The 27,832-nt window shown below is 42.8% G+C and overlaps 1 protein-coding gene across 4 annotated transcripts in view; it reads right to left on the reverse strand.

Annotated features, from left to right (window-relative positions):
• Positions 1–5,745: 5,745 nt before the first annotated feature.
• The window catches only part of LOC121000867 (gastrula zinc finger protein XlCGF17.1-like), a 41,810-nt gene continuing 19,723 nt past the window's right edge, over positions 5,746–27,832 (reverse strand). For 2 of the 4 annotated variants that reach the window (XM_040431606.1, XM_040431607.1), the window contains one exon: positions 5,746–7,481. In XM_040431606.1, coding sequence (XP_040287540.1) covers positions 6,331–7,317 — 987 coding nt within the window. In that variant the 5' untranslated portion in view covers positions 7,318–7,481 and the 3' untranslated portion in view covers positions 5,746–6,330. Of the gene's footprint in view, positions 7,497–7,801; positions 7,806–27,832 lie in introns of those variants that run through there. The other 2 variants (XM_040431609.1, XM_040431608.1) reach the window with 2 other exon arrangements.

Consider the following 27,832-nt stretch of genomic DNA (forward strand, 5'->3'; position numbering starts at 1 on the left):
ACAGATATATAATGGAGCGTTGTATACAGATATATAATGAAGTGTTGTATACAGATATGTAATGGAGCGGTGTATACAGATATGTAATGGAGCAGTGTATACAGATATATAATGGAGCGGTGTACAGTATACAGATATATAATGGAGCGGTGCATACAGATATATAATGGAGCGGTGCATACAGATATATAATGGAGCGGTGTATACAGATATATAATGGAGCGGTGTATACAGATATATAATGGAGCGGTGTATACAGATATATAATGGAGCGGTGTACAGTATACAGATATATAATGGAGCGGTGTATACAGATATATAATGGAGCGGTGTACAGTATACAGATATATAATGGAGCGGTGTATACAGATATATAATAAAGTGTTGTATACAGATATATAATGGAGCGGTGTATACAGATATGTAATGGAGCGGTGTATACAGATATATAATGGAGCGGTGTATACAGATATATAATGGAGCGGTGTATACAGATCTATAATGGAGCGGTGTATACAGATATATAATGGAGCGGTGTATACAGATATATAATGGAGCGGTGTATACAGATATATAATGGAGCGGTGTATACAGATCTATAATGGAGCGGTGTATACAGATATGTAATGAAGTGTTGTATACAGATATGTAATGGAGCGGTGTATACAGATATATAATGGAGCGGTGTATACAGATATATAATGGAGCGGTGTATACAGATATATAATGGAGCGGTGTATACAGATATATAATGAAGTGTTGTATACAGATATGTAATGGAGCGGTGTATACAGATATATAATGGAGCGGTGTATACAGATATGTAATGGAGCGGTGTATACAGATATGTAATGGAGCGGTGTATACAGATATATAATGGAGCGGTGTATACAGATATGTAATGGAGCGGTGTATACAGATATATAATGGAGCGGTGTATACAGATATGTAATGGAGCGGTGTATACAGATATATAATGGAGCGGTGCATACAGATATGTAATGGAGCGGTGTATACAGATATATAATGGAGCGTTGTATACAGATATATAATGAAGTGTTGTATACAGATATGTAATGGAGCGGTGTATACAGATATGTAATGGAGCAGTGTATACAGATATGTAATGGAGCGGTGTATACAGATATATAATGGAGCGGTGTATACAGATATATAATGGAGCGGTGTATACAGATATATAATGGAGCGGTGTATACAGATATGTAATGGAGCGGTGTATACAGATATATAATGGAGCGGTGTATACAGATATATAATGGAGCGGTGTGTACAGATCTATAATGGAGCGGTGTATACAGATATATAATGGAGCGGTGTATACAGATATGTAATGGAGCGGTGTATACAGATATATAATGGAGCGGTGTATACAGATATATAATGGAGCGGTGTATACAGATATGTAATGGAGCGGTGTATACAGATATATAATGGAGCGGTGTATACAGATATATAATGGAGCGGTGTATACAGATCTATAATGGAGCGTTGTATACAGATCTATAATGGAGCGGTGTATACAGATATATAATGGAGCGGTGTATACAGATATATAATGGAGCGGTGTATACAGATATGTAATGGAGCGGTGTATACAGATATATAATGGAGCGGTGTGTACAGATATATAATGGAGCGGTGTGTACAGATCTATAATGGAGCGGTGTATACAGATATATAATGGAGCGGTGTATACAGATATATAATGGAGCGGTGTATACAGATATGTAATGGAGCGGTGTATACAGATATATAATGGAGCGGTGTATACAGATATGTAATGGAGCGGTGTATACAGATATATAATGGAGCGGTGTATACAGATATATAATGGAGCAGTGTACATATATATAATATAGTGGATACAGAGTATTTATTAGCTATGTTCCTATAGTGGCTGAATGTTAATACAGTATCGAAAAACAACATGTACAGTATGGATACATTTGTACTTAGCAAAGCCTTTTGATTAGGGCACTTTCACACTAGCGTTTTTCTTTTCCGGCGCTGAGTTCCGTCCTAGGGGCTCAAATCCGGAAAAGAACTGATCAGTTTTATCCCCATGCATTCTGAATGGAGAGCGATCCGTTCAGGATGCATCAGGACGTCTTCAATTCAGTCGTTTTGACTGATCAGGCTTTTCAGAAAACCGTAGCATGCAGTATTTTTACCTCCGGCCAAAAATCCTGAACACTTTGACTGAACGCCTGATCAGGCTTTTTTCCCATTGACTTGCATTAACGCCTGATCCGGCGTCGTGTGTTCAGTCAAACCGGATCCGGTTTTTGCATGTTAAACCCGAAAAATGTGAAGTCCATAAATGGCGGATCCGTTTTTTTCAATGCATTTTTTCATTGTGATCAAAATCCTGATCAGGATTCAAATGTAATCCGTTTTCACACGTTTTTCCGGATCCGGCGGGCAGTTCACGGGTCGGAATTGAAACCTGGATTTAAACAACGCTAGTGTGAAAGTAGCCTTATTTCCTCATTGCCTTCTGCCAGGACAATTCCCACACCTATTCTTGCTATTCTTAATGTTGGATCTCTTTCTTCACGATTGTGCAATGGAAACCTAATATGAATTATGATGTTAACACTGACACCATTAAACAAATAATATTGTTACATGAAAACCAAAAATAAATAAATAAATAAAACTCCATATTATAGCCTAAACTGTGCCTTTTTAGACTGGGTTAATGCGGTAATAGCAATCACTATTGTGCCGTAATAATCTATCTCATATCTATCTTTCTACATATCAATCCTTCTACCTAATTAATGCAGTATCATCGCAGGATCATAGTGGCAGTAGTATAGTAATAAATCAATACAGCTGCAGCGCTGAGTACGTTTTAAAATACACCAAACAGGCAAAAATAGACCAATATATACAGCGTTGCTGCTATATTGATTATTATAAATATATTTATATAAATTTACATATAGAATAATTAGTATAATATTGTATAATTATTTTCTCCATGATCCATATGTGGTATGGTGATTTAGATATAGTGTATTGTACAGTATAATGGACATATAGAGATATAGATAGATAATCATCTAATAATTATACAATATTACACTAATTATACTATATGTAAATGTATATATAATATAAATATATAAAATATATATAAATATATTTATATATAATAAATCAATATAGCAGCAACGCTGTATATATTGGTCTATTTTTGCCTGTAAACTTTTGGTGTATTTTAAAACTTACCCAGCGCTGCAGCTGTATTGATTTATTTTTGGTTTTCATGTAACAATATTATTTGTTTAATGGTGTCAGTGTTAACATCATAATTCATATTAGGTTTCCATTGCACAATTGTGGAGAAAGAGATCCAACATTAAGAATAGCATTATACACTTAAAGGATAAAAAAAAACTGATGAATGCAATCATATAGATTGTGTATCTGACATACTTGAAGAAAACTATTTTATTACTTGAAATTGGGACATTCTCTAATAACTTTCTTATTCCCTAAACACTGAAGGTATTTAGATGCAAATTGCGATTCATATGCTAATGCCGCCCTTCATTATCACATGTGAACAAGTGAGGGAGTCTGTTTAACACTATATGGTGTTACTTTACACCCTCAGTATGGCTGCAATAGGATCTAATACAGACAAGCAGTGGAGCCAACACACAAAAACCCTATACAACCCCATACATGTCTTGGGATCGCGGACTCACTGAAAGTAAAGTGTCCATCTTTTATTGTAATGTTGGCACTATCGCTATGGACAAAACAGATTAAATAAGATAGCTATTGTCCTGATTTTAGTTAATAAACACATACTCCACCAGAAGCGCAGTGAAAGGCACCAGCAGTGAAAGGGTCCCCAGCAGGAAAATAACCTGCACTTTACCTGCACTACTGACTGTAGTTCCATGCACCACCTGGTGTTAACAAACCAACATTGCACCCTGAATTTTCTCAATGGCTATTTACGCGATTCGGGTTTGCTAAATGAATTGGAAATCGCTTTGTGCTGCCGCGATTCTGAAGGGAGCGCTAGCGATGCTATATCTGTATATACAGCAAATATGGTTACAAAAAGAAATGCCAACAATACATAAAGAGCAATTTAAAAAAACAATTTCTTATGGAACGCTTAGACATAATGAAATCCAAGGATAGACATACACACAAACTCTTTCAAAAGTGGAAATGCTTTATTATCACAAATATGTCTGACACAGAAATACAAAACATAATGCAAACTTTTTCTCTAACAGAATGGTATTTGATTGAGCAGATGAAGGGGACATTGGGTAGATTGTTACTACAGCACATGAGCATGAGACCTGCCCAAAATACCTACTAAATAAGGTATCACTGGTTAACACAGGGACGGCTCAAGATGGAGTCAATCGGTAGAAGGAGAGAGTGATATGAGTTTACATCTGAATAAAAATATTGCTTTGAATGATGCTCAATTGATGTGCTGAGGGGTACCCTAGATTTATATCATACAGTTTGAAGATTTACGGATTTGTTTGGTACCGCAAATCATAATTATATTTACATATTATAAAAAAAAATGTTTGGGTCTGCGTACCCAGCTGTTATTTAATAATAATAATAATTAAAACTACAAAAAAGCACTGCTGATGAGGAGGATCCAGGCGAGCACGCGTGCCGTGAAGCTTCCTTTTTGTTAATGGGAGGCTACATGTTCCCATAACTTATTGGTATAGTCACATACCATAACATATAGCAATCAAGTCATAAAAATATGTAGGGAAAAAAGAAATCTGATGGGAGCAGAGAGGCATATACTGAATGATAACATGGATGGACAGATCAACAGCATACATCAATCACAGGAACGAGATAGTAAGAGTAGAACAGGTCTGAATGGTGACGGTGATGGACCTGCTGTATGGTGCCATCAGATGACAGGAGTCATCACATGTGTGGAGCGGTGATGAAAGCTATATCCAAACTATTGTTGAAGTCGCTTTTAATTGAAGCGTTTAAGATACACTCTGGGGCTACAAATCAAGGTTCCCCAAGGAATTTATATCCACGCGTGGAGAGACTAGACACCGATACAAAGAGGGTCAAGGCAATCTCTTTCTTTATTACAATGAGTTAAGCTGTATATACATCTTCAGGCTCATGCCATTATTTCATTAGCTAAGAAGATAAGATAACACTTGGCTTCTGCGCAGTGTTCCCTGCCTTACAAACCTTGGTATGTGAACTAATGTGAACATCTGGGTGTCAGCCGCCATCTTGTAATGGCCTCTTACTAATATCAATGCTGCATATGTCATATGTGACAGTTCAAGGAGGTGCTTTTTTATAGGCAGTGAGTATACATGTATATTATATAACTAAGTCATTGGCTCATGCTTTCTTCTACAGTCTATACATATGTCTCTACATACATATGCTCGCAGCATCACCCCCCCCCCCCCTCTTCTCTCTCCAGAGTTGTATACACATACAGCTTGGCTAGCAAAGGGGGAAGCACTTAAGATAAGAAAGAAGCAGCTTAAAGTAAATACATAAGAAAATCATCTAGTTATACAAAAATTATATTCACATCTCTATCACTATTATGAGGATACATCTGTGTAACGAAAATGAGAGGGGGGCTCCACACATCGTATGTTATCATAGCAGGGAAACTGGGGGCTGTTGTTGTCGTCGGGTAATCAAACACCAGTGTGCAAATGACTCATTAATATAGGTAAGAACAGAAAATACTCCATTATCATGTAAGCAATCTCTCTAATGGTTTGTTTATGGTAGCTATGGTAAAGGCCTTGAACTACAATCCATTCTCTGTTATATATTTTATTCACTATACTTCATGTGGCTATTGTTATATTTGGTTTTATGAAGTTATCTATGGTTCTAATTCATATGCTCTTCAAGCTGTAACACCTCGCTCGCTCCCAGTAAATGACTGCTCAGATGCTGTGGTTGCAGTTGGCTAAAGCATCTGATGGAATGTCAGCGATCAGAGCTATCTCCAATCATGGACGCTGCTGTGTGAAACCGCACGCATGCTTCGCCTATGGCACTTACTTAACTCTTGAGTGGGCACCATCTTTATATTCCCAACATCCGCCATACATGTATGGAGGATGTTGGGAAGGGGTTAGAACTTCTTCTCCCCTGTATGAATTCTCTGATATTGAACAAGGGCTTATTTCTGAATAAAACAGTTTCCACATTCTGAACATAAACATGGCTGCACCCCTGTGTGACTTCCCTAATGATTCTCAAATTTACATTCTTTAGTAAAACACGTTCTGGGCATTAATATCACTTCTCCTCTGTGTGAGATTTCAGATGATTAACAAGATTTGCTTTCCGAGCATACCATTTTCCACATTCTGGGCAGGAAAATGACCTCTCCTCTGTGTGAATTTTTAAATGTGCGGCAAGATGATTTTTCCTAGCAAAACATTTTCCACATTCTGGACATGAAAATGATTTCTCCCCTGTGTGAATTCTCTGATGGCTATGAAGAATTGATTTATTAGCAAAACGTTTACCACATTCTGAACATGAATATGGCTTCACCCCTGTGTGATGTCTTTGGTGGATATCAAGATCTGATTTTAGAATAAAACATTTGCCACATTCTGAACATGAATACGGCTTCTCCCCTGTGTGATATAATTGATGGATATCAAGACTTGATTTCCGAGAAAAACATTTGCCACATTCTGAACATAAATATGGCTTCTCCCCTGTGTGATGTCTTTGATGGCTCTCAAGACTTGATTTCTGAGAAAAACATTTGCCACATTCTGTACATGAATATGGCTTCTCCCCTGTGTGTTGTCTTTGATGGATATCAAGATTGCCTTTATGAGTAAAACATTTGCCACATTCTGAACATGAATACGGCTTCTCCCCTGTGTGATGTCTTTGATGACTCTTAAGATTGTATTTATGAGTAAAACATTTCCCACATTCTGAACATGAATACGGCTTCTCACCTGTGTGAACTATCTGATGCCTCCCAAGATTTGATTTCTCACTAAAACATTTGCCACATTCTGAACATGAAAACGGCTTCTTCCCTGTGTGAATTTTCTGATGCCTCGCAAGTTTTGATTTCTCAGTAAAACATTTGCCACATTCTGAACATGAATACTGCTTCTCCCCTGTGTGATGTCTTTGATGGATATCAAGATGTGATTTCCGAGCAAAACATTTGCCACATTCTGAACACGAATAAGACTTCTTCCCTTTCTGAGCTCTTTGGGATCCAGCACCACTTCTGTAGTTTGCATTCTGCATAACAGTCTTTTTTAAAGGATCAGATGGCAGATTTTTGATTTGAAGGTCTGAGTGTACAACTGGGATAATGGCACGTTTTTCATACGTATCTGGTGCGACAACCAAATCATCTGCATCACAATATGTAGGTATCAGGTGTTCCTCTGTGCTCCCGGTACAGTCGTCTGTCAAGAACAAAACTTTTAAAAATAATTCTTAAATAATATAATCTTTAAAATGATATTGATTTTTTATAACATAAAAATTCTGATACAAATTGCAAAACATGAAGCAAAATTCTATCAAAAATTGACAAAGACAGTAGACCTCAGACCACCAGGCTCGGATACCAAGTGGAGAATCATAAAGGGACCTGCGAGTCAGTGCTATTAGGTGGTGCCCGTGTCCCTGACAGCTACATGCACTGTTGTACAGGGCAGTGGAGAGGAACAGTGCGGTGATATATGAGGAGTGTTGAACAAAGTCAATCACTTGCAGTATAGACCCCAAAGACAAAAATGAGGGAAAAAGAGTGCCAAACCCCGTATCAAAGTACAGTTAGAAATGGAATAGAATTGGAATAGAAAGCACCACTCGCAGTGATAACTACTATATTGCACAAAATGTATCATAAAACAATAGCGTGGAGCAAAGATAGTGGGTACTCCGGGTAGAAGACCCTGAATATACACAGCTATAGAGATAGGACCGACTAGAACCCTATAGAAATAAAATAAAAAATATTATAGATGGTATAGTTAGTAATGATAAAAATGTGAAGTGCCCAACAGGGCAATTTCACACAAATAACACTCACTTCACTGGGGAATAGTCATAAGGATAAGCATAAAACACCTGTAACTTGAACCCCCCCCCCCCCCCCCCCGGCCAGGATCGCATGTAGAGTCGTAGTGATGGAAGGCAGCAAAAATCCAGTGCTTCTGATCAATCACCTTTAATGTACATATGTGGCTCGACGCGTTTCGGGGACAACAATTCCCCTTCTTCAGGAGCATTACATAACCAAATAACAATGGAATAAAACAATTTATACCCTGATAACCCTAAAAAGGGCGCAGTCACAACCAGACAGCTGAGAAGCTCTGACAGAAGCCTTTCAGAACCTCCTCCTTGAGCTTCCTTTATTTTGCTGTCAGTTCCTCATCTCGTTAGCCTCTCTCAGCTGTCATGTAGTTGGACTGATTGCATCCCTTTAAATTCCGCCCCATAATGCATTACTGGGCGGCTTATACTTCTTCCTGGAGTGTGTGTGCATGCTGATCCTGTTTCCCAGTCTGCTACAAAGTTAAGTGCTGTACATTTATCTGTTATTTTCTGTTTGCTGGATCCCAGGTGACCCTGACTCCCTCCGTGTCTAGTGTAGGGAGCCGGTGGTCGTGTCCCCTCACTATTGTAGGGTGTTCAGGGGTTATATAGTCGAGGTACGTGGATATGCAACCATCCACCTTTGGGATCTTTGCATAGGCTGAGCAGCCAGGGAAAGTGCCAGGTCTTGTGCAGGGGTCTCCCTTTTGGTTCCTTAGCTTTGGATCCAGTGAGTCATATATGCATGTTGCTTTGTCTTGTTTCCTGTACACCGTCCGTCACAGTCGCGTTTTTCGAAAGACCGGACGTGGTATGACCAAATTTCCGGTATTTGGAACGCATATGCGTTCCATATTGTAATTACAAATAAAGCATCTTGAATAGTGGTAGTATAACAACAAGTAATAGAGAGTATATAATATATAGTAAGCCAAACAAGCTAGATACATATATCCAGAGTTGCCCTTTGTATAAAAGAACTATGTCTAGCAACTCAGACATATGCTAACCTTCGTATGCTAGCCTTTTTATGGGTCACTGAGGAAAAGATGGGCCTTCTCTCACATCCCAATATCCGACTATACAAACGGTACATAGATGACATTATCTTCATCTGGGATGGTGATGCAGGAGATCTATGCACTTTCGTGGAAACACTAAATAAAAATAGCTGGAATCTCTCATTCTCGTTCGAGTACAGCCAGAGAGAAATAACCTTCTTGGACCTTCATTTGAGTGCAAAGGATAACTGCATCACGACCAGAACACATTTCAAGCAGGTGGACACTAACGGCTATCTTGACTATAAGAGCTGTCATCATTACCGTTGGAAAAATAATATTCCATACGGTCAAATGCGTAGGATACAGAGGAACTGCTCTGATAAAAAAATACTACAGGGACAACTAGAGACGATAGGAAAGAGATTTCTGGAAAAAGGCTACCCTAAAGGCCTTATTGCAGACTCAAAAAGAAGGACTTTTGAGACCAAAAAAGAGCCTGTCCCCATAACCAATGTAGATGGAGGAAAGAAATCCAAGCAATTTCCTTTGAATTTCATCACTCGATACAATTCACAACCTCTCGCCATCAAAAACACCTTTATTAAACATTGGCCGATCTTGTTGAAAGATCCGATCATTGGCCAAAGTATCCCTCAGGCCCCTGTATTGACATTTCAGAGAGCCAGAACACTAAAAGAAATTTTGGCCCCCTCATGCCCTAAAATTGGCGACACAGAAAAACCAACAACAATGGAGAGTTTCTTGGGAAACTCCGCCCACCCTATCAGGGTAGGGTCTTTTAGATGTGGGAAGGCTCGGTGCAAATGTTGCGCTATGATTTCTCATAACACCAAAGTGTTATCCCTTACCAAGTTGGAGGGTACGATTTCCTTGCGGCAAGAGATGAACTGTGGCACATCTTTTGTTGTATATTTATTGTATTGCTCTTGCCATATATACTACGTAGGTCGTACCACACAATCTTTACGCTAACGGATGAACGAACATCGTTCGAATATCCATCGCAAAGTGGTCACCCACAGTGTTTCCCAGCATTTTTCTATCCATCACGACGGGGACTCTAGTTCACTCCGTGTCACGCCTTTGGAGTGGGTACCGTACTCCTACCAAACCCTCTGCCGCAAGGAGATGTTTTAGATTTTCAAATTAAATACCCTGACCCCGTTCGGGCTGAATGAATCTCTAGAACATTCCAATTACTAAAGTTCCACCATTGAAATTGCGTGTCACTCAGATAGCCAATATTTCGAAAATACCAAAAACCAAGAATATAATTCCTTTGAGTTATGTATCTAGTATACTCTCGCATTTTACCAATACACTGTGTCCGTTACTCAGACCTACCACCTTCAGTAGGTGCAAATACCCAAGGCAGAGTGCCATTCTGTAGTAAAGAAATGATAATGTGACCCGAGTTCATTCTCTTATTCGTTTATTCTTTCTTATAAGTAGTCTTATTCTTTTATTCATTTATTCATTGGTACCTGATTCCTATTACCTACCGATTTTATCACCCATCTTATTTATTCAGGATACATTTTCTATATAAACACGAATTATAATGTATTTAATCATGAACTACAAAATATGAATGGGCGAACTATATTGTATTCAATTATGAACCCCACAATATGAATGGAATTTCCATGGATACATTTTTTGTGTATATGTGTACGTATGTGTGTATATATATATATATGTACAGTACAGACCAAAAGTTTGGACACACCTCATTCAAAGAGTTTTCTTTATTTCCATGACTATGAAAATGGTAGATTCACACTGAAGGCATCAAAACTATGAATTAACACATGAGGAATTATATACATAACAAAAAAGTGTGAAACAACTGAAAATATGTCATATTCTAGGTTCTTCAAAGTAGCCACCTTTTGCTTTGATTACTGCTTTGCACACTCTTGGCATTCTCTTGATGAGTTTCAAGAGGTAGTCACCTGAAATGGTCTTCACTTCACAGGTGTGCCAGGTCAGGTTTAATAAGCGGGATTTCTTGCCTTATAAATGAGTTTGGGACCATCAGTGGCGTTGTGGAGAAGTCAGGTGGATACACAGCTGATAGTCCTACTGAATAGACTGTTAGAATTTGTATTATGACAAGAAAAAAGCAGCTAAGTAAAGAAAAACGAGTGGCCATCATTACTTTAAGAAATGAAGGTCAGTCAGTCCGACAAATTGGGAAAACTTTGAAAGTGTCCCCAAGTGCAGTCACAAAAACCATCAAGCGCTACAAAGAAACTGGCTCACATGCGAACCGCCCCAGGAAAGGAAGACCAAGAGTCACCTCTGCTGCGGAGGATAAGTTCATCCGAGTCCCCAGCCTCAGAAATCGCAGATTAACAGCAGCTCAGATTAGAGACCAGGTCAATGCTACACAGAGTTCTAGCAGCAGACACATCTCTAGAACAACTGTTAAGAAGAGACTGTGTGAATCAGGCCTTCATGGTAGAATATCTGCTAGGAAACCACTGCTAAGGACAGGCAACAAGCAGAAGAGACTTGTTTGGGCTAAATAACACAAGGAATGGACATTAGACCAGTGGATATCTGTGCTTTGATCTGATGAGTCCAAATTTGAGATCTTTGGTTCCAACCACCGTGTCTTTGTGCGACGCAGAAAAGGTGAACGGATGGACTCTACATGCCTGGTTCCCACCGTGAAGCATGAAGGAGGAGGTGTGATAGTGTGGGGGTGCTTTTCTGGTGACACTGTTGGGGATTTATTCAAAATTGAAGGCATACTGAACCAGCATGGCTACCACAGCATCTTGCAGCGTCATGCTATTCCATCCGGTTTGCGTTTAGTTGGACCATCATTTATTTTTCAACAGGACAAATGACCAAAACACACCTCCAGGGCTATTTGACCATGAAGGAGAGTTCTGGGGTGCTGCGCCAGATGACCTGGCCTCCACAGTCACCGGACCTGAACCCAATCGAGATGGTTTGGGGTGAGCTGGACCGCAGAGTGAAGGCAAAAGGGCCAACAAGTGCTAAGCATCTCTGGGAACTCCTTCAAGACTGTTGGAAGACCATTTCAGGTGACTACCTCTTGAAGCTCATCAAGAGAATGCCAAGAGTGTGCAAAGCAGTAATCAAAGCAACCTAGAATATGACATATTTTCAGTTGTTTCACACTTTTTTGTTATGTATATAATTCCACATGTGTTAATTCATAGTTTTGATGCCTTCAGTGTGAATCTACAATTTTCAAAGTCATGAAAATAAAGAAAACTCTTTGAATGAGAAGGTGTGTCCAAACTTTTGGTTTGTACTGTGTATATATATATATATCTATTATTAGTATTATTATTTCCACTTTTAGTCTATTTTCGCCTTTTTTTTGTATATGTGTATATTTTATGTATGCATTTTGTTTATGTATATATATATATATATATATATATATATACACACAACAAAGAAAAAACGGGGTGCAATTCCTTGGAGCAGGTCACGGACTTGATCCAGATAGATATAAAAATAGAAAAATCCAAGGCAGCACACAATTAGCGGTGAAAAACAGGGTGTTTATTCCCACATGTGCAGACAGCAACGTTTCAGCTCTCTCAATGGAGCCTTTGTCAAGCCATAACAATCAGTGCAAAATTCAGGTGTTAAATAGCATACATAATTACTGTGTAAATTACATGATTATACATCAAGTTACATGATTATACAAAACTTCTAACAATAATTCATATTAGTAATACAAGTTCATCACGTGTAATTATACTAAACGAGATGTATAGTAAATATCCGTGTTATCAACTGTGGTATAAGGCGAAATTCATAAATTGCTTCATTATATTGTGTATACATGATTTAAAGATAATTCTATACAGGTGCCCATGATTGTGAAAAATTAAAAAAAGTTAAAAGATCAGGAACTCTCACATACTGAAAGCGAGCAGGAATCGTACGGCGTCCGGAAACCGTGAATGCGCATGCGCGGGACTTCACTATTCTCGCAAGAATGTCTATGCTGGACGGAGATCCAAGTCCCACAATCAAGATGGCTGCACAGAGGCCGGAGCGTAACGTGCATGTCTCATCCCAACTGTGGGCGGAGTCACTACGGGGCATAGCGATCATGTGACCTCTCACCTGATCCAGGCATACCACCACGTAATGGACTGTAATTATTCCCAAAATACACACGCTATAGCGTAATACACCAGGGGTCCAGCAGTTTCCAATAAAGCAGTGGCACTCACCACCCAAATGTGAAACCACCTCATCCCATTTTTCAAAAGACAACAATTTATCTATTTGCGTCCATGTGGTTCATGCATAAGTGTTCGTATCTCCCATGTCTGCAGTCACCAACGGGGTATCAGTCGGCAACATCAGGGCTAAACGGCAGCTGTAAAAGGGAACACCAGCCATATTCAAGTATAGTTAGGTGATACCAGATCACAGCTCCCTCAAGGGAGAATACATCCACACATCCATTCAACACAGATACATGCTACCGCCTCCTGTTCGACCGCCTGTCAGTCAGGAAGATCCATGCTCACATTCGCCCCCAGGTCATGCCCCATCTATGATTCAGGTCCCCGATCTCCGTCCAACCCTACCAATTATTCTCTGAATATCAAAATATCAAACATTAAAAACAGTGCCAGTAGAGCCTGCCTTCTTTCAGTAATCTCAGAGACGATCCAGTTGTAGAGCTTAACTTTATATTGATCTACAAAAAATAGAAAGATGATATTATTATTCAATGTTATTGACAAAATGCACTAGAGCAGTGATGGTGAACCTTTTCGAGACCGAGTGCCCAAACTGAAACCCAAAGCCCACTTATTTATCGCCAAGTGCCAAGCCAGCAATTTAACCTGAGTAGCAATATAGTATATTTTCCATGTATCATTTAGCTATAATAGCCTGCCTACAGTCAATGCACTGTCTGTGCCATTCATAGTATACACTGCGCTGATGAAGGACAGGAAAAATCAAAGGCATATTAGTACACCAAAGACTTTTTCAAGGGTGCGGGTGCCCACAGAGAGGGCTCCGAGTGCCGCCTCTGGCACCCGTGCCATAGGTTCGCCAACACTGCACTAGAGTATAGCCTTACACAGAAGGCAAGTAGAATTTCACAGAACCCCACATTATAAGGACACAACAAACAGAGACAAGGAGGGAGGGGGGGAAACAAAAATAGAGGGGGAAGGGGGGGGAAGGGGAGGAAGAAGGGGGAGGATCACCTACATTCATGGAATCACAGAAAGTGAAACACTGACACTACTAAGACGTCAGATAACCCTAAAATCCACATTGAGCCCCATTGGTTTGAGGGTCTTAAGCTCAAAAATCCAATAGAGCTCTCTCCTTTTGAGGCGTATGGTCCTGTCCCCGCCTCGTCTGGGCAAGGGCACTTGTTCAAGAATTCTAAATTTAAGATCTCGCTCTACATGACTTGCTTCTGTAAAATGCTTAGGCACCGATAAATCGAGTCTCTTCTTTCTAATAGTATATCGATGTTGATTTAATCTCGTTTTGACATCCCAGGTTGTTTCCCCAAAATACCATAATCCACATGGGCAAGATAAAAGATAGATTGCATATGTAGAGTCGCATGTCAGGTATTGTTTGATCTGAACCGTCTTCCCATTAGCTGGATTGATAAAGGACTCTCCCCTCAACATATATGGGCAATTCACACAGCTGTGACACGGATAACAGCCCTTACGAGTAGAGCCGAAATACGTGCCACAGTCAACCCTCTTAGATCCCACATCAGATCTAACTAATTTGTCTCCTAAATTCCGACTTCTCCGAAAGGAGCACAGAGGTGGGACTTTAAATTCTTCAATATTGTCAAACCCACTGCTCAAAATCGGCCAGTGTTTTCTGACAATAGACGACACATAAGGACTGCTACTGCAGTAATCGGTAACCAAAGGTATTTTAGATAAAGATTTTCTAGATTTTGCTTGGTCTCCATCTCTCATCCTCACCTTAGTCTTCTGAATACTCTGTCGTAAAAGTTTATCAGGATAACCCCTACTTTTGAATTTGATGGCCATTTCTGATAGACGCTGATCCCTCACAGGTCCTTCTTCTACTATCCTGGCTACACGTAACGTCTGACTGAGGGGGAGAGATTCAATCATCGGCCTGGGGTGGTGACTCTCATATCTGACCAAAGTATTTTTGTCCGTAGACTTGACATAGAGGTCGGTGACCAGGGTGTCTCCCCGAATCATCACCTCTGTGTCAAGAAATTGCAATTTTTCTTTTGAATACATTACAGTGAATTTGACACTAGGGTCAATCTCATTCAAGAATGTGTGAAACGCCATGAGATCCTCTGTGGCGCCCACCCATATCAGGAACACATCATCTATGTAGCGCCACCACCCCAGCACATGGCTGAAGTGGCGACACCCATAGATGTAGGAATCCTCCAGGTGTGTCATATATATGTTTGCATAGGTGTGTCATATATATGTTTGCAAAGGAGAAAACGGTAAGAAAACAGAAAAGACCCCAAAGAAGAAGGGGTAAAGAAAAGGGAATACAGCCCAGGAGGGCTGAAAGGGGGAAAACTGGAAATGGAAACCCAATATATCTATATAAATATATATACAGTACAGACCAAAAGTTTGGACACACCTTCTCATTCAAAGAGTTTTCTTTATTTTCATGACTATGTGTCACAACCAGACAGCTGAGAAGCTCTGACAGAAGCCTTTCAGAACCTCCTCCTTGAGTTTTCTTTGTTGTGGTGTTCAGTTCCTCATCTCGTTAGCCTCTCTCAGCTGTCATGTAGTTGGACTGATTGCATCCCTTTAAATTCCGCCCCATAATGCATTACTGGGCGGCTTATACTTCTTCCTGGAGTGTGTGTGCATGCTGATCCTGTTTCCCAGTCTGCTACAAAGTTAAGTGCTGTACATTTATCTGTTATTTTCTGTTTGCTGGATCCCAGGTGACCCTGACTCCCTCCGTGTCTGGTGTAGGGAGCCGGTGGTCGTGTCCCCTCACTATTGTAGGGTGTTCAGGGGTTATATCGTCGAGGTACGTGGATATGCAACCATCCACCTTTGGGATCTTTGCATAGGCTGAGCAGCCAGGGAAAGTGCCAGGTCTTGTGCAGGGGTCTCCCTTTTGGTTCCTTAGCTTTGGATCCAGTGAGTCATGTATGCATGTTGCTTTGTCTTGTTTCCTGTACACCGTGACATTATAAGCCGCCATAACCGTCTCAAGCATGGATCCGGTTTCACTTTTGGCTGAACGCCTTCAGGGTCTTTCATTGGAGGTAGCTGATCTCCGCAGGACTTTTTCTCAGCTTCAAGTGACCGGTTCAGCTGGCAATCATGGAGTTTGTTCTGAGCCTAAGATCTTTCTCCCGGATACGTTTTCCGGGGGTAGTGAGAATTTTGTGCATTTTAGAGAGGCTTGCAAACTCCATTTTCGCCTTCTTCCCCATTCCTCTGGTGATGAGGAACGGAGGGTGGGGATCACTATATCGCTGCTCAGGGGTAACGCTCAGTCCTGGGCCTTTTCGCTGCCGGAGGGGGCACGGCCCCTCCGTTCAGTGGATGAATTCTTTTTAGCCCTGGGTCAGATATATGATGATCCGGATCGTATTGCTCTGGCTGAGTCTAGACTACGTCTATTATGCCAGGGTAAACAATCCGCAGAGATATACTGCTCAGAATTTCGGAGATGGGCAGCTGATACTGGTTGGAATGATGCTGCACTCCGAAGTCAATTTTGCCATGGTCTTTCAAAGGGATTGAAAGATGCATTTGCCTTTCATGAAAGGCCTATTTCCTTGGACTCTGCTATGTCTCAGGCCGTTCGTATTGACAGGCGTCTTAGAGAGAGAGGAGAGATCTCTCCTTCCTGTCATACTCAGTCCCAGGACAGTGCAGCGGTCTCATTCTGTGCGCAGGGGTCTCAGTCGCTGTCAGCCCCTTCTGAGCAGGAGCCCATGCAGCTGGGGTTGATTGCTTCTGACAATAGAAGATTCAGCCCGCATGGGAGGGTTTGTTTTTGTTGTGGAGGTATAAATCATTTGGCAAATGTTTGTCCCTCTAGGAGATTCAGGCAGTTCTCTGGGAGTAATAAAGAAACAAAGAGGAAAAAATCTTTTAAAAATGTTCCGTCTGTTACTATTGGCAGGGTTGAGGCGGAAATTGAAGGTTTTCCGTTTGCTTGTAGTTCCCGTTTTGTCCTGCCTGCTAGGGTGGCGCTAGAGAGCAAGAGCATTTTTTTTGAGATTTTTGTGGATAGTGGAGCAGCGCTCAATCTCATTGATAATCAATTTGCAATAACTCATGGTTTCCAGGTGTGCACTTTGGGAAAGGATATTCCTGTTTTTGCTATTGATTCCGCTCCACTTTCTCAGAAATCATTAAAGGGCAAAGTTCACAATATCCGTTTAATTGTGAGTGATGCTCATGTTGAGGATGTGTCATGTTTCGTCCTTAGCGGTTTGCCTACTCCTCTAGTGTTGGGGCTACCCTGGCTCACTAAACATAATCCCACCATTGATTGGCAAGCGAGGCAAATAAATGGTTGGAGTGACTTTTGCAGAGAGAATTGCCTCACGACATCTGTTTCTGAGGTTGCTACTAAGACTGTACCATCTTTTCTCTCCGAATTTTCGGATGTCTTCTCTGAGAGTGGAGTTCAGGATTTGCCCCCGCACAGGGAGTACGATTGCCCTATTAATCTCATCCCAGGCGCCAAGCTGCCTAAATCTCGTTTATACAATCTTTCCCAACCTGAAAGGATCGCTATGCGTGCTTATATCTCTGAGAGTCTGAGAAAAGGACACATACGACCCTCGAAGTCACCTGTTGCCGCTGGTTTTTTCTTTGTTAAGAAAAAAGATGGTTCTTTAAGACCTTGTCTGGATTTCAGGGAGCTGAACAGTATCACTATTCGTGACCATTATCCGCTTCCTCTGATCCCGGACCTGTTTAACCAGATTGTTGGGGCTAAAGTCTTTTCCAAATTAGATCTAAGAGGGGCATACAACCTGGGGGCCATTTTGAAAATTTGGTTATGCCTTTTGGTTTGATGAATGCCCCAGCCGTTTTTCAGCATTTCGTGAACAGCATTTTTTATCATTTGATGGGAAAATTTGTATTAGTGTATTTGGATGACATTTTGATTTTTTCTCCTGATTTCAAAACTCATAAGGAACATTTACGTCAGGTCTTGCTCATTCTGCGGGAGAATAAATTATATGCGAAACTGGAAAAATATGCGTTTGCGGTTCCAGAAATTCAATTTCTGGGGTTTCTTCTCTCCGCTTCTGGTTTTCGCATGGACCCCGAGAAGGTCCGCGCTGTGCTTGAGTGGGAGCTTCCTGAGAATCAGAAGGCGCTGATGCGTTTTTTGGGCTTTGCCAATTATTACAGGAAGTTTATTTTGAATTATTCCTCTATTGTTAAACCACTCACTGATATGACCAGAAAGGGGGTAGATTTTGCTTCTTGGTCGGTAGAGGCGCGTAAGGCCTTTTCTAATATCAAGGAGAGTTTTGCTTCCGCTCCCATCCTGGTACAACCTGATATTTCTTTACCCTTCATAGTTGAGGTTGATGCTTCTGAGGTGGGTGTGGGTGCGGTCTTGTCTCAGGGTTCCTCTCCTTCCAAATGGCCACCGTGTGCCTTTTTCTCGAAAAAACTCTCCTCCGCAGAGAGAAATTACGATGTGGGAGATAGGGAATTGTTGGCCATCAAGTTGGCTTTTGAGGAATGGCGCCATTGGCTAGAGGGAGCCAGACACCCTATTACCGTGTTTACTGACCATAAAAATCTGGCCTACTTGGAGTCAGCCAAGCGTCTGAACCCGAGACAGGCCAGATGGTCTTTGTTCTTTTCAAGATTTAATTTTGTTGTCACGTTCCGCCCTGGGGTTAAGAATGTGAAGGCAGATGCCCTGTCACGTTGTTTTCCGGGAGGCGGGAATTTTGAAGACCCGCGTCCCATTTTGGCCGAAGGTGTGGTGGTCTCTGCTCTTTTTTCTGAATTGGAGGCAGAGGTGCAGGCAGCCCAGTCAGAGGCTCCTGATCTTTGTCCTCCTGGGAGGTTGTTTGTGCCTCTCGCTTTAAGACACAAGATTTTTAAGGAACACCACGATACGGTCCTTGCTGGGCATCCGGGGGCAAAAACCACACTGGATCTCATCGCTCGGAGATTCTGGTGGCCTGCGCTTCGTAAGTCGGTTGAGGGTTTTGTGGCAGCCTGCGAGACTTGCGCTCGTGCCAAAGTCCCTCATTCACGGCCGTCAGGTCGTCTCCTTCCCTCACCCATTCCTTCTCGTCCTTGGACACATCTGTCCATGGACTTCATAACGGACCTGCCTCGTTTCTCGGGGAAGACTGTGATTCTGGTGGTGGTGGACCGTTTTAGCAAAATGGTGCATTTCATCCCTTTTCCTGGTTTGCCCAATGCTAAGACGCTGGTGCAGGCATTTATTGATCACATTGTCAAATTGCACGGTATTCCTTCAGACATAGTCTCTGATAGGGGCACGCAGTTTGTTTCCAGATTCTGGAAGGCTTTCTGTTCTCGCTTGGGGGTTCGGTTGTCATTCTCTTCTGCTTTCCACCCGCAGTCGAATGGCCAGACGGAGCGCGTCAATCAGAATCTGGAGACATATCTGCGCTGTTTTGTGGCGGAGAATCAGGAGGATTGGTGTTCTTTTTTGTCCCTTGCTGAGTTTGCTTTAAATAACCGTCGTCAGGAGTCCTCTGATAAGTCACCATTTTTTGGTGCATATGGGTTTCATCCGCAGTTTGGGACTTTCTCGGGAGAGGGGTCTTCTGGTTTACCTGATGAGGACAGATTCTCCTCGTCTTTGTCATCTATTTGGCAAAAGATTCAGGATAATCTAAAGAGCATGAGTGAGAGATATAAGCGTGTGGCAGATAAGAGACGTGTGCTTGGTTCGGACCTGAATGTTGGTGATCTGGTGTGGCTGTCTACCAAGAATATCAAATTGAGGGTTCCCTCCTGGAAGTTGGGTCCTAGGTTTATTGGGCCTTACAAAATCCTGTCTGTCATCAATCCTGTTGCCTACCGTCTTGATCTTCCTCAGACTTGGAAGATCCATAATGTTTTTCATAAGTCCTTATTGAAACCTTATGTTCAATCCTTTGTACCCTCGCCTTTGCCTCCTCCTCCGATTATGGTTGATGGGAATCTTGAATTTCAGGTCTCTAGGATTGTTGATTCTCGTCTTGTCCGCGGTTCTCTCCAGTACCTTGTTCATTGGGAGGGTTATGGTCCTGAGGAGAGGATGTGGGTCCCAGTGACGGACATTAAGGCCTCTCATCTCATCAGGGCTTTCCATAGGTCCCATCCTGAGAAGGTGGGCTCTGAGTGTCCGGAGTCCACTCGTAGAGGGAGGGGTACTGTCACAACCAGACAGCTGAGAAGCTCTGACAGAAGCCTTTCAGAACCTCCTCCTTGAGTTTTCTTTGTTGTGGTGTTCAGTTCCTCATCTCGTTAGCCTCTCTCAGCTGTCATGTAGTTGGACTGATTGCATCCCTTTAAATTCCGCCCCATAATGCATTACTGGGCGGCTTATACTTCTTCCTGGAGTGTGTGTGCATAGTGATCCTGTTTCCCAGTCTGCTACAAAGTTAAGTGCTGTACATTTATCTGTTATTTTCTGTTTGCTGGATCCCAGGTGACCCTGACTCCCTCCGTGTCTGGTGTAGGGAGCCGGTGGTCATGTCCCCTCACTATTGTAGGGTGTTCAGGGGTTATATAGCAGCCAGGGAAAGCCAGGGAAAGTGCCAGGTCTTGTGCAGGGGTCTCCCTTTTGGTTCCTTAGCTTTGGATCCAGTGAGTCATATATGCATGTTGCTTTGTCTTGTTTCCTGTACACCGTCCGTGATACTATGAAAATTGTAGATTCACACTGAAGGCATCAAAACTATGAATTAACACATGTGGAATTATATACATAACAAACAAGTGTGAAACAACTGAAAATATGTCATATTCTAGGTTCTTCAAAGTAGCCACCTTTTGCTTTGATTACTGCTTTGCACACTCTTTGCATTCTCTTGATGAGCTTCAAGAGGTAGTCCCCTGAAATGGTTTTCACTTCACAGGTATGCCCTGTAAGGTTTAATAAGTGGGATTTCTTGCCTTATAGATGGGGTTGGGACCATCAGTGGCATTGAGGAGAAGTCAGGTGGATACACAGCTGGTAGTCCTATTGAATAGACTGTTAGAATTTGTATTATGGCAAGAAAAAAGCAGCTAAGTAAAGAAAAACGAGTGGCAATCATTACTTTAAGAAATGAAGGTCAGTCAGTCAGCCGAAAAATTTGGAAAACTTTGAAAGTAAGGGCTATTTGACCATGAAGGAGAGTGATGGGGTGCTGCGCCAGATGACCTGGCCTCCACAGTCACCGGACCTGAGCCCAATCGAGATGGTTTGGGGTGAGCTGGACTGCAGAGTGAAGGCAACAGGGGCGACAAGTGCTAAGCATCTCTGGAAACTTCTTCAAGACTGTTGGAAGACCATTTCAGGGGACTACCTCTTGAAGCTCATCAAGAGAATGCCAAGAGTGTGCAAAGCAGTAATCAAAGCAAAAGGTGGCTACTTTAAAGAACCTAGAATATGACATATTCTCAGTTGTTTCAAACTTGTTTGTTATGTATATAATTCCACATGTGTTAATTCATAGTTTTGATGCCTTCATAGTCATGAAAATAAAGAAAACTCTTTGAATGAGAAGGTGTGTCCAAACTTTTGGTCTGTACTGTATATATATATATATATGAATTTTCATCACTTTATATATATATATATATATATATATATATACATACTTTTAATAAGTCCTTTATACCCTTGTATATGCATGCTTTTATGTCCATTTTCTATTAGAATAACCAGTTCTGTTTTTTGTGTGCGCAGTACCGGCATTCCAATATGCCCCTTGCTTCCTTTGGGCATTAATTGCTAATTATCACGGGTTCCTGTTGACCCGCACTGTGCGTTCCACCAGAGCCTCAATGTCACGGACTGGAAACCCTGGCTCCTGTTTCTGTTGGAGCGCATTAGGTGCGTTCCACGGAGCGGAAGTCGGGTACACTTCCGCTCCAAATTGTCCTGGCATGGTGCAACGATCCACAGCACCTCGAATACTCTGGCAAGCAATCCGAACTATTAGTTAGACTAACTAGGTTGTGTAGATGCTGTTGCCACTTACCGGACCCCTTGGCTCTCGCCCCTGGTGGGGCGCATCACCTTGCGAAGAGAGGACCATCGCCGTTGGAGCTGAACCGAGAAGTCCGGCTGAGCGGGAGAAGACGTTACAGGACCTTCTCCACAAGGGACAACAAAGGACAGCACCAAGGAAGATGGCCTCTCTTCAAAACGTGAGTATGGACTTCTCCACACTACACCAGCTAGCTAAACACAGCACATTTAACCCCATCCTCCCCACCAGAATTGCTGTGGTCCGATTTGTTAGCACAGGCTTGTAGTTACGACAAGCTTTGGGACGCATCACCTTGCGTTCCACGGAGCGGAAGTCAGGGTCATTTCCGGTCCGATATGTCTGAGTTGCTAGACATAGTTCTTTTATACAAAGGGCAACTCTGGATATATGTATCTAGCTCGTTTGGCTTGCTATATATTATATACTCTATTACTTGTTTTTTTTTTACTATCACTATTCAAGATGCTTTATTTGTAATTACAATATGGAACGCATATGCGTTCCAAATACCGGAAATGTGGTCATACCACTTCCGGTCTTTCGAAAAACGCGCCCTTTTAAGGGTTATCAGGGTATAAATTGTTTTATTCCATTGTTATTTGGTTATGTAATTCTCCTGAAGAAGGGGAATTGTTGTCCCCGAAACGCGTCGAGCCACATATGTACATTAAAGGTGATTAATCAGAAGCACTGGATTTTTGCTGCCTTCCATCACTACGACTCTACATGCGATCCTGGCCGGGGGGTTCAAGTCACAGGTGTTTTATGCTTATCCTGATGACTACCCCCCAGTGAAGTGAGTGTTATTTGTGTGAAATTGCCCTGTTGGGCACTTCACATTTTTATCATTACTAACTATACCATCTATATTATTATTTTTTATTATTTCTATAGGGTTCTAGTCGGTCCTATCTCTATAGCTGTGTATATTCAGGGTCTTCTACCCGGAGTACCCACTATCTTTACTCCACGCTATTGTTTTATGATACATTTTGTGCAATATAGTTGTTATCACTGCCCCCTTTGATATAATTGTCGCCAGCGCTGCTGGAGATAATTACGCATAATAGAAGAAGGGAAGAAGCCTCCCCTCCTTCTATTATGCGCATTCCGGCAGCGAAATTAACATCTCGCTGGCCGGAATGCAGAGTGCCACAGGCGGGAGATCAAAGGCTTCTCCCGCCTGTTGGCGTGCAGCGCGTCCCCGATGTGCGGGCCGGCGCAGTGACGTCATATCACTGCGCCGGCCCACGTGGATGATGGGCGGGCGCGGCACTCGAGTAGGAAGAGTCGGGACCCCCCCACCTTGAAGCAGAGCGCGTCCTGCACTCCGGAAAAGGTGCCCGACCGGACCCCCCACCCTGATAGGAGAGCGCGATCGGCGCTCAGTACAGCGCGGTCCCCCCTCCGGCTGAGGACCCCTACCGGCCCCCTCGGAAAGAGCGCAATCGGCGCTCAGGTAGAAGAGCCGTGCCGCCACCCCCCTGGACGAACGAGCAGACCCCTGGAACATAAGTATCACCCCCTTATTCCCTGACCCCCTACTATATTTAACCCTATAACCCCTGATCTATCCCTACCACTATCCCACTCTATCCCCCTTATGATCCCCTATCCCACCAACGATCCTGGTTAACCCCTGCAACGATCCTGGTTAACCCCTGCACCCCTATTCCTGCTGCCCTGCAGCACAGAACCCCTAAGCAGCATGAACCCCTGCTGAGACCCTGGCAGATCTCAGTAACCCCCTCACTGCCAGTCCCCTGTTAACTCCTTCAGTGCTCTGCTCCCCTGTCCCTGTAGAGCATTAACCCCCAAACCCCTGCAGAGCCACCATTGTGTTTAACCCCTTGTACCCCGTAGGGACAGTGATTAGTCAGGCGGGTGGGTTACTGATATTTGTGGGTATGAATGTATCATTATAATGTATAGATAGTGTGTGGGGTGGAATGGTAATTGTGTGTAGTGTAGTTAGGTTTGTATTGTGTTTATTGTAGTACTATTTCTATACTGCGGTGGGTACGTCTACCTGTATGTATATTTGTATCAATTGATCTATAGATATATATAGATATAGCGTATTGTTAGACTTGTATAATTGTATTGTGTAATAAATATTCCTTATTGTTCATAATACAGTGTATGGTGTTTTTAGTAGTCGCCACCCTAGTATAGTGTTAGTAAGGCGCATGCAGTTCGCTTAGTGATTAGTGTAAGGCAAAGTATAGTCAAAGCATTGTATTGTTTTTATATAAAGGTATAAATAGGCGGAGTCATTAATACATAGTTCCTCCTATTTATGAATATTAATTACCAATATTTGCACAAATATTGGTGATTAATATTCCCCTTTAACACCAACCACCCCTGTCGGCGCCCAGATTTTTTCATTCCTTTGGGATACGTCGTGATCCTCACGGGTCTGAATTAACTTCCGCTTTTTTTCTCTGTTCTATATTCGATATGAGGAAGCCATGGCTATGGAGCCAGCGTAAGGCTGGATTACCATTCCCTATTAGAATGTTCTCTTCCCTTAAAATAAAAAATTCAGCATTAAAAAGCATGTGTCAGCAGAATCAACCCTGCTAACCCAGATATACTGCCTCTTAGAGTTGATCACACTGAGTGAAACAACCTCTCTCTTCTTGAAATCCAGGGCCCTGTTTCTCAGAAATTATTTAATACGTTAATAAGGTGTTCACAGGGTCGCAGTGCCATATAAGCAATGTGAGGTGATTGTCTGAGGCGGTTCCGGGTAGGGTCAATTGGGGGTTGGTGGCAGGGACCTGGGCAATGAGCGCTTCCATTGTGGAAGGATTCATCTCTGCATATTAAACTGTAGGATGCCTCCCTGCTCCGCCATCCCCTCTGCAAAGCTACAGACACTAGGCCTGAAGCCCATCAGAGGCCAGCGCAGCTCAGGGCACAGACCAGAAGAATCCTTTGCCCTGCATTGTATCCTGACAGACACATGGAGGTAAGTATTTGATTTCTTTTTCTTTGCAGCAGGCTGTTGGGCCAGGTCGGGGTGCACATTATTATAACTGGGGGCGCTTGAAAAGGGCATTTTTCCACTAGCACACATTATTTAGTGGGTGGGGCACTAGGGGGACAAAGGTTCTGCTAGGGGCACTAAAAGGGGTATTTTTTGTACTGGCACATATTGTAAGGGGGTATTTTTGTACTGGCACACAGAAGGGGAGATCTTTGTACTGGCACACATTATAAGGGGGATTACTACTACTAGGGGACTAGAGGAACATGATTAGTATGGGCACAATGCTGACATTATTACTATTGGGGGCACTGAGTGCATTCTGGCAGAGATTTATTACTATTAGTGGGACTTTGGGTAGAAGTATTATTATGGGGAGGCATCCATCTCAGTGCAATTATATTTGGGGAACATTATGTTTACACTATTAAGGATGAATGAAAGGAGTCTGCACCACTTCTCCACGAGATGACTGCACCGACACTGACAGGAGGAAGAGAGCAGGGAAGATACTGAGCATGTGTCCATCCCAAAATGCAGGACCAGAATTTTACCCAAAGGATAAACAGCAGGGGGCGCTACCAGAAGGAAAGTGTAAAGTACAAAATAATGCAAACAATATTATTACAGCATGTACATTGTATTTAACCCTTTGTACGCCGGGCCAGTTTTCACCTTCCTGCCCAGGCCATTTTTTGCAAATATGATGTGTCACTTTATGTAGTGAGTACTATGGCACTGGTCGGGAAGTCACTTCTCGCAGCTCCGTACTTTTACAGCGCTGGTCGGAAAGGGGTTAAACTCCATAAAACCTTTTCATTGCACAGTTATACTTTTCAACCCTTTTAACCACCTCCGGACCGCCTAACGCAGATCTGCGGTCCGGAGGTGGCAGCGCTGCGCAGAGTCACGCATATACGCGTCATCTCGCGAGACGCGAGATGACGCGCTTTGCCGGCCCGCGCATGCGCAGTTCGGGCCGGCATTTCGTCAAGGGGGGGTCGCGTCATCAGCTTGCCAGCCAATGATCGCGGCTGGCAAGCTGATGATTTTTAAAAAATCCAATCAGAAGCCACATAGCAGATCATATTAGTAAATATGATCTGTTATATGGCTGCCCTGCTCCTCTGCTGGTCCTTTTCGTCGGTTGGATCCAGCAGAGGAGCAGTCTTCACAGTGAGTAGCACCAACACCACACTTTAGCCCCAGATCACTCCCTGCACCCAAATTAACCCCTTGATCGCCCCTTTCAATCACTTAGTGAAAGGAAAAAAGTGATCAGTGTAAACTGTCACTTTTTTTTCCCACTAGCATTGACTGTTAGGTTTTAGGATTAGTTTAGGCCCCTTGGTTAGGTAGTTTAGGGATCGGTTAGCGCCCAGCCCACCGCACCGCAGTCACTGATTCGCTGATTAGCGTATCGCTAATCAGCATTTGTACTTTTATAGTATCTGTAAGTGATCAAAACTGATCACGGTCAGATCTATAATTGTATTAGTGTCACTTTAGTTCGCCCTCCACCCAAAACGCAGTGTTTGCCCGATCAGGCCTGATCGGTCGCCCACACGTGCGTTCGCCCACACCCGCCCCACCGCAGTGACAAAAAAAATTTTTTTTTGATCACTGCACATTCACTTTACACGCGCTGCGGCGATAAAAAAAAATCAGTTTTGATATTTTTTATCAATCGCAGCGGCCTCCGGTACTTCGCTAGCCTCCCATTTGTAAGACAGGCTTGCTTTTTTTCTTGGGTAGTCTCAGGGAATACCCCTAAATTTAGTTGCCCAAATGTCAAACAGGGGGTATTCTTCTGAAGAGGCCTACAGGCTTCTGACCCAGTCGGATGAGGAGTGGGAACCCTCATCTGACGAATCTAGCGGGTCAGAATATGAACCTGTAGAAAGCAGTGGCTCTCTGACCCAAAGTTCGGACGAGGAGGTTGAGGTCCCTGATAGCACCAGGCGTACCCGGCCCCGTGTCGCTAGACCACAGGTTGCGCAGGATCCGCTTCAAGGGCAGCAGAGTGGGGCTGGCGCTGTCGGATTACGTGGTGAGGCATACACCAGCAGCGCAGCCCTCCCTGGACCTAGTACCAGCACTGCCGTACAACATGGTGAAGTAGCGAGCACCAGAAGGGCAGTTGAAGCTGGTACGGTGGCACGAGCAGTAGTGACCCCGTCGCAGCCACCGCAAAGACGGGCCCGTAGAGCCCCTAGAATCCCTGAGGTGCTGGCAAACCCTGATTGGCAGTCCCCAACTTCAGCCGCACCTGTAGTTCCCTCTTTCACCGCCCAGTCTGGAGTTCAGGTTGAGACGGCTCAGATCGGTTCGGCCCTGGGATTTTTTGAGCTATTCTTGACTGCGGAGCTCTTAGACTTAGTTGTGGCCGAAACAAACAGGTATGCCACACAATTTATAACCGCCAACCCGGGAAGCTATTATGCCCAGCCTTTCCGG

The sequence above is a fragment of the Bufo bufo genome, chromosome 5, assembly GCF_905171765.1.
Source record: "Bufo bufo chromosome 5, aBufBuf1.1, whole genome shotgun sequence".
NCBI classification, from domain to species: Eukaryota; Metazoa; Chordata; class Amphibia; order Anura; family Bufonidae; genus Bufo; species Bufo bufo.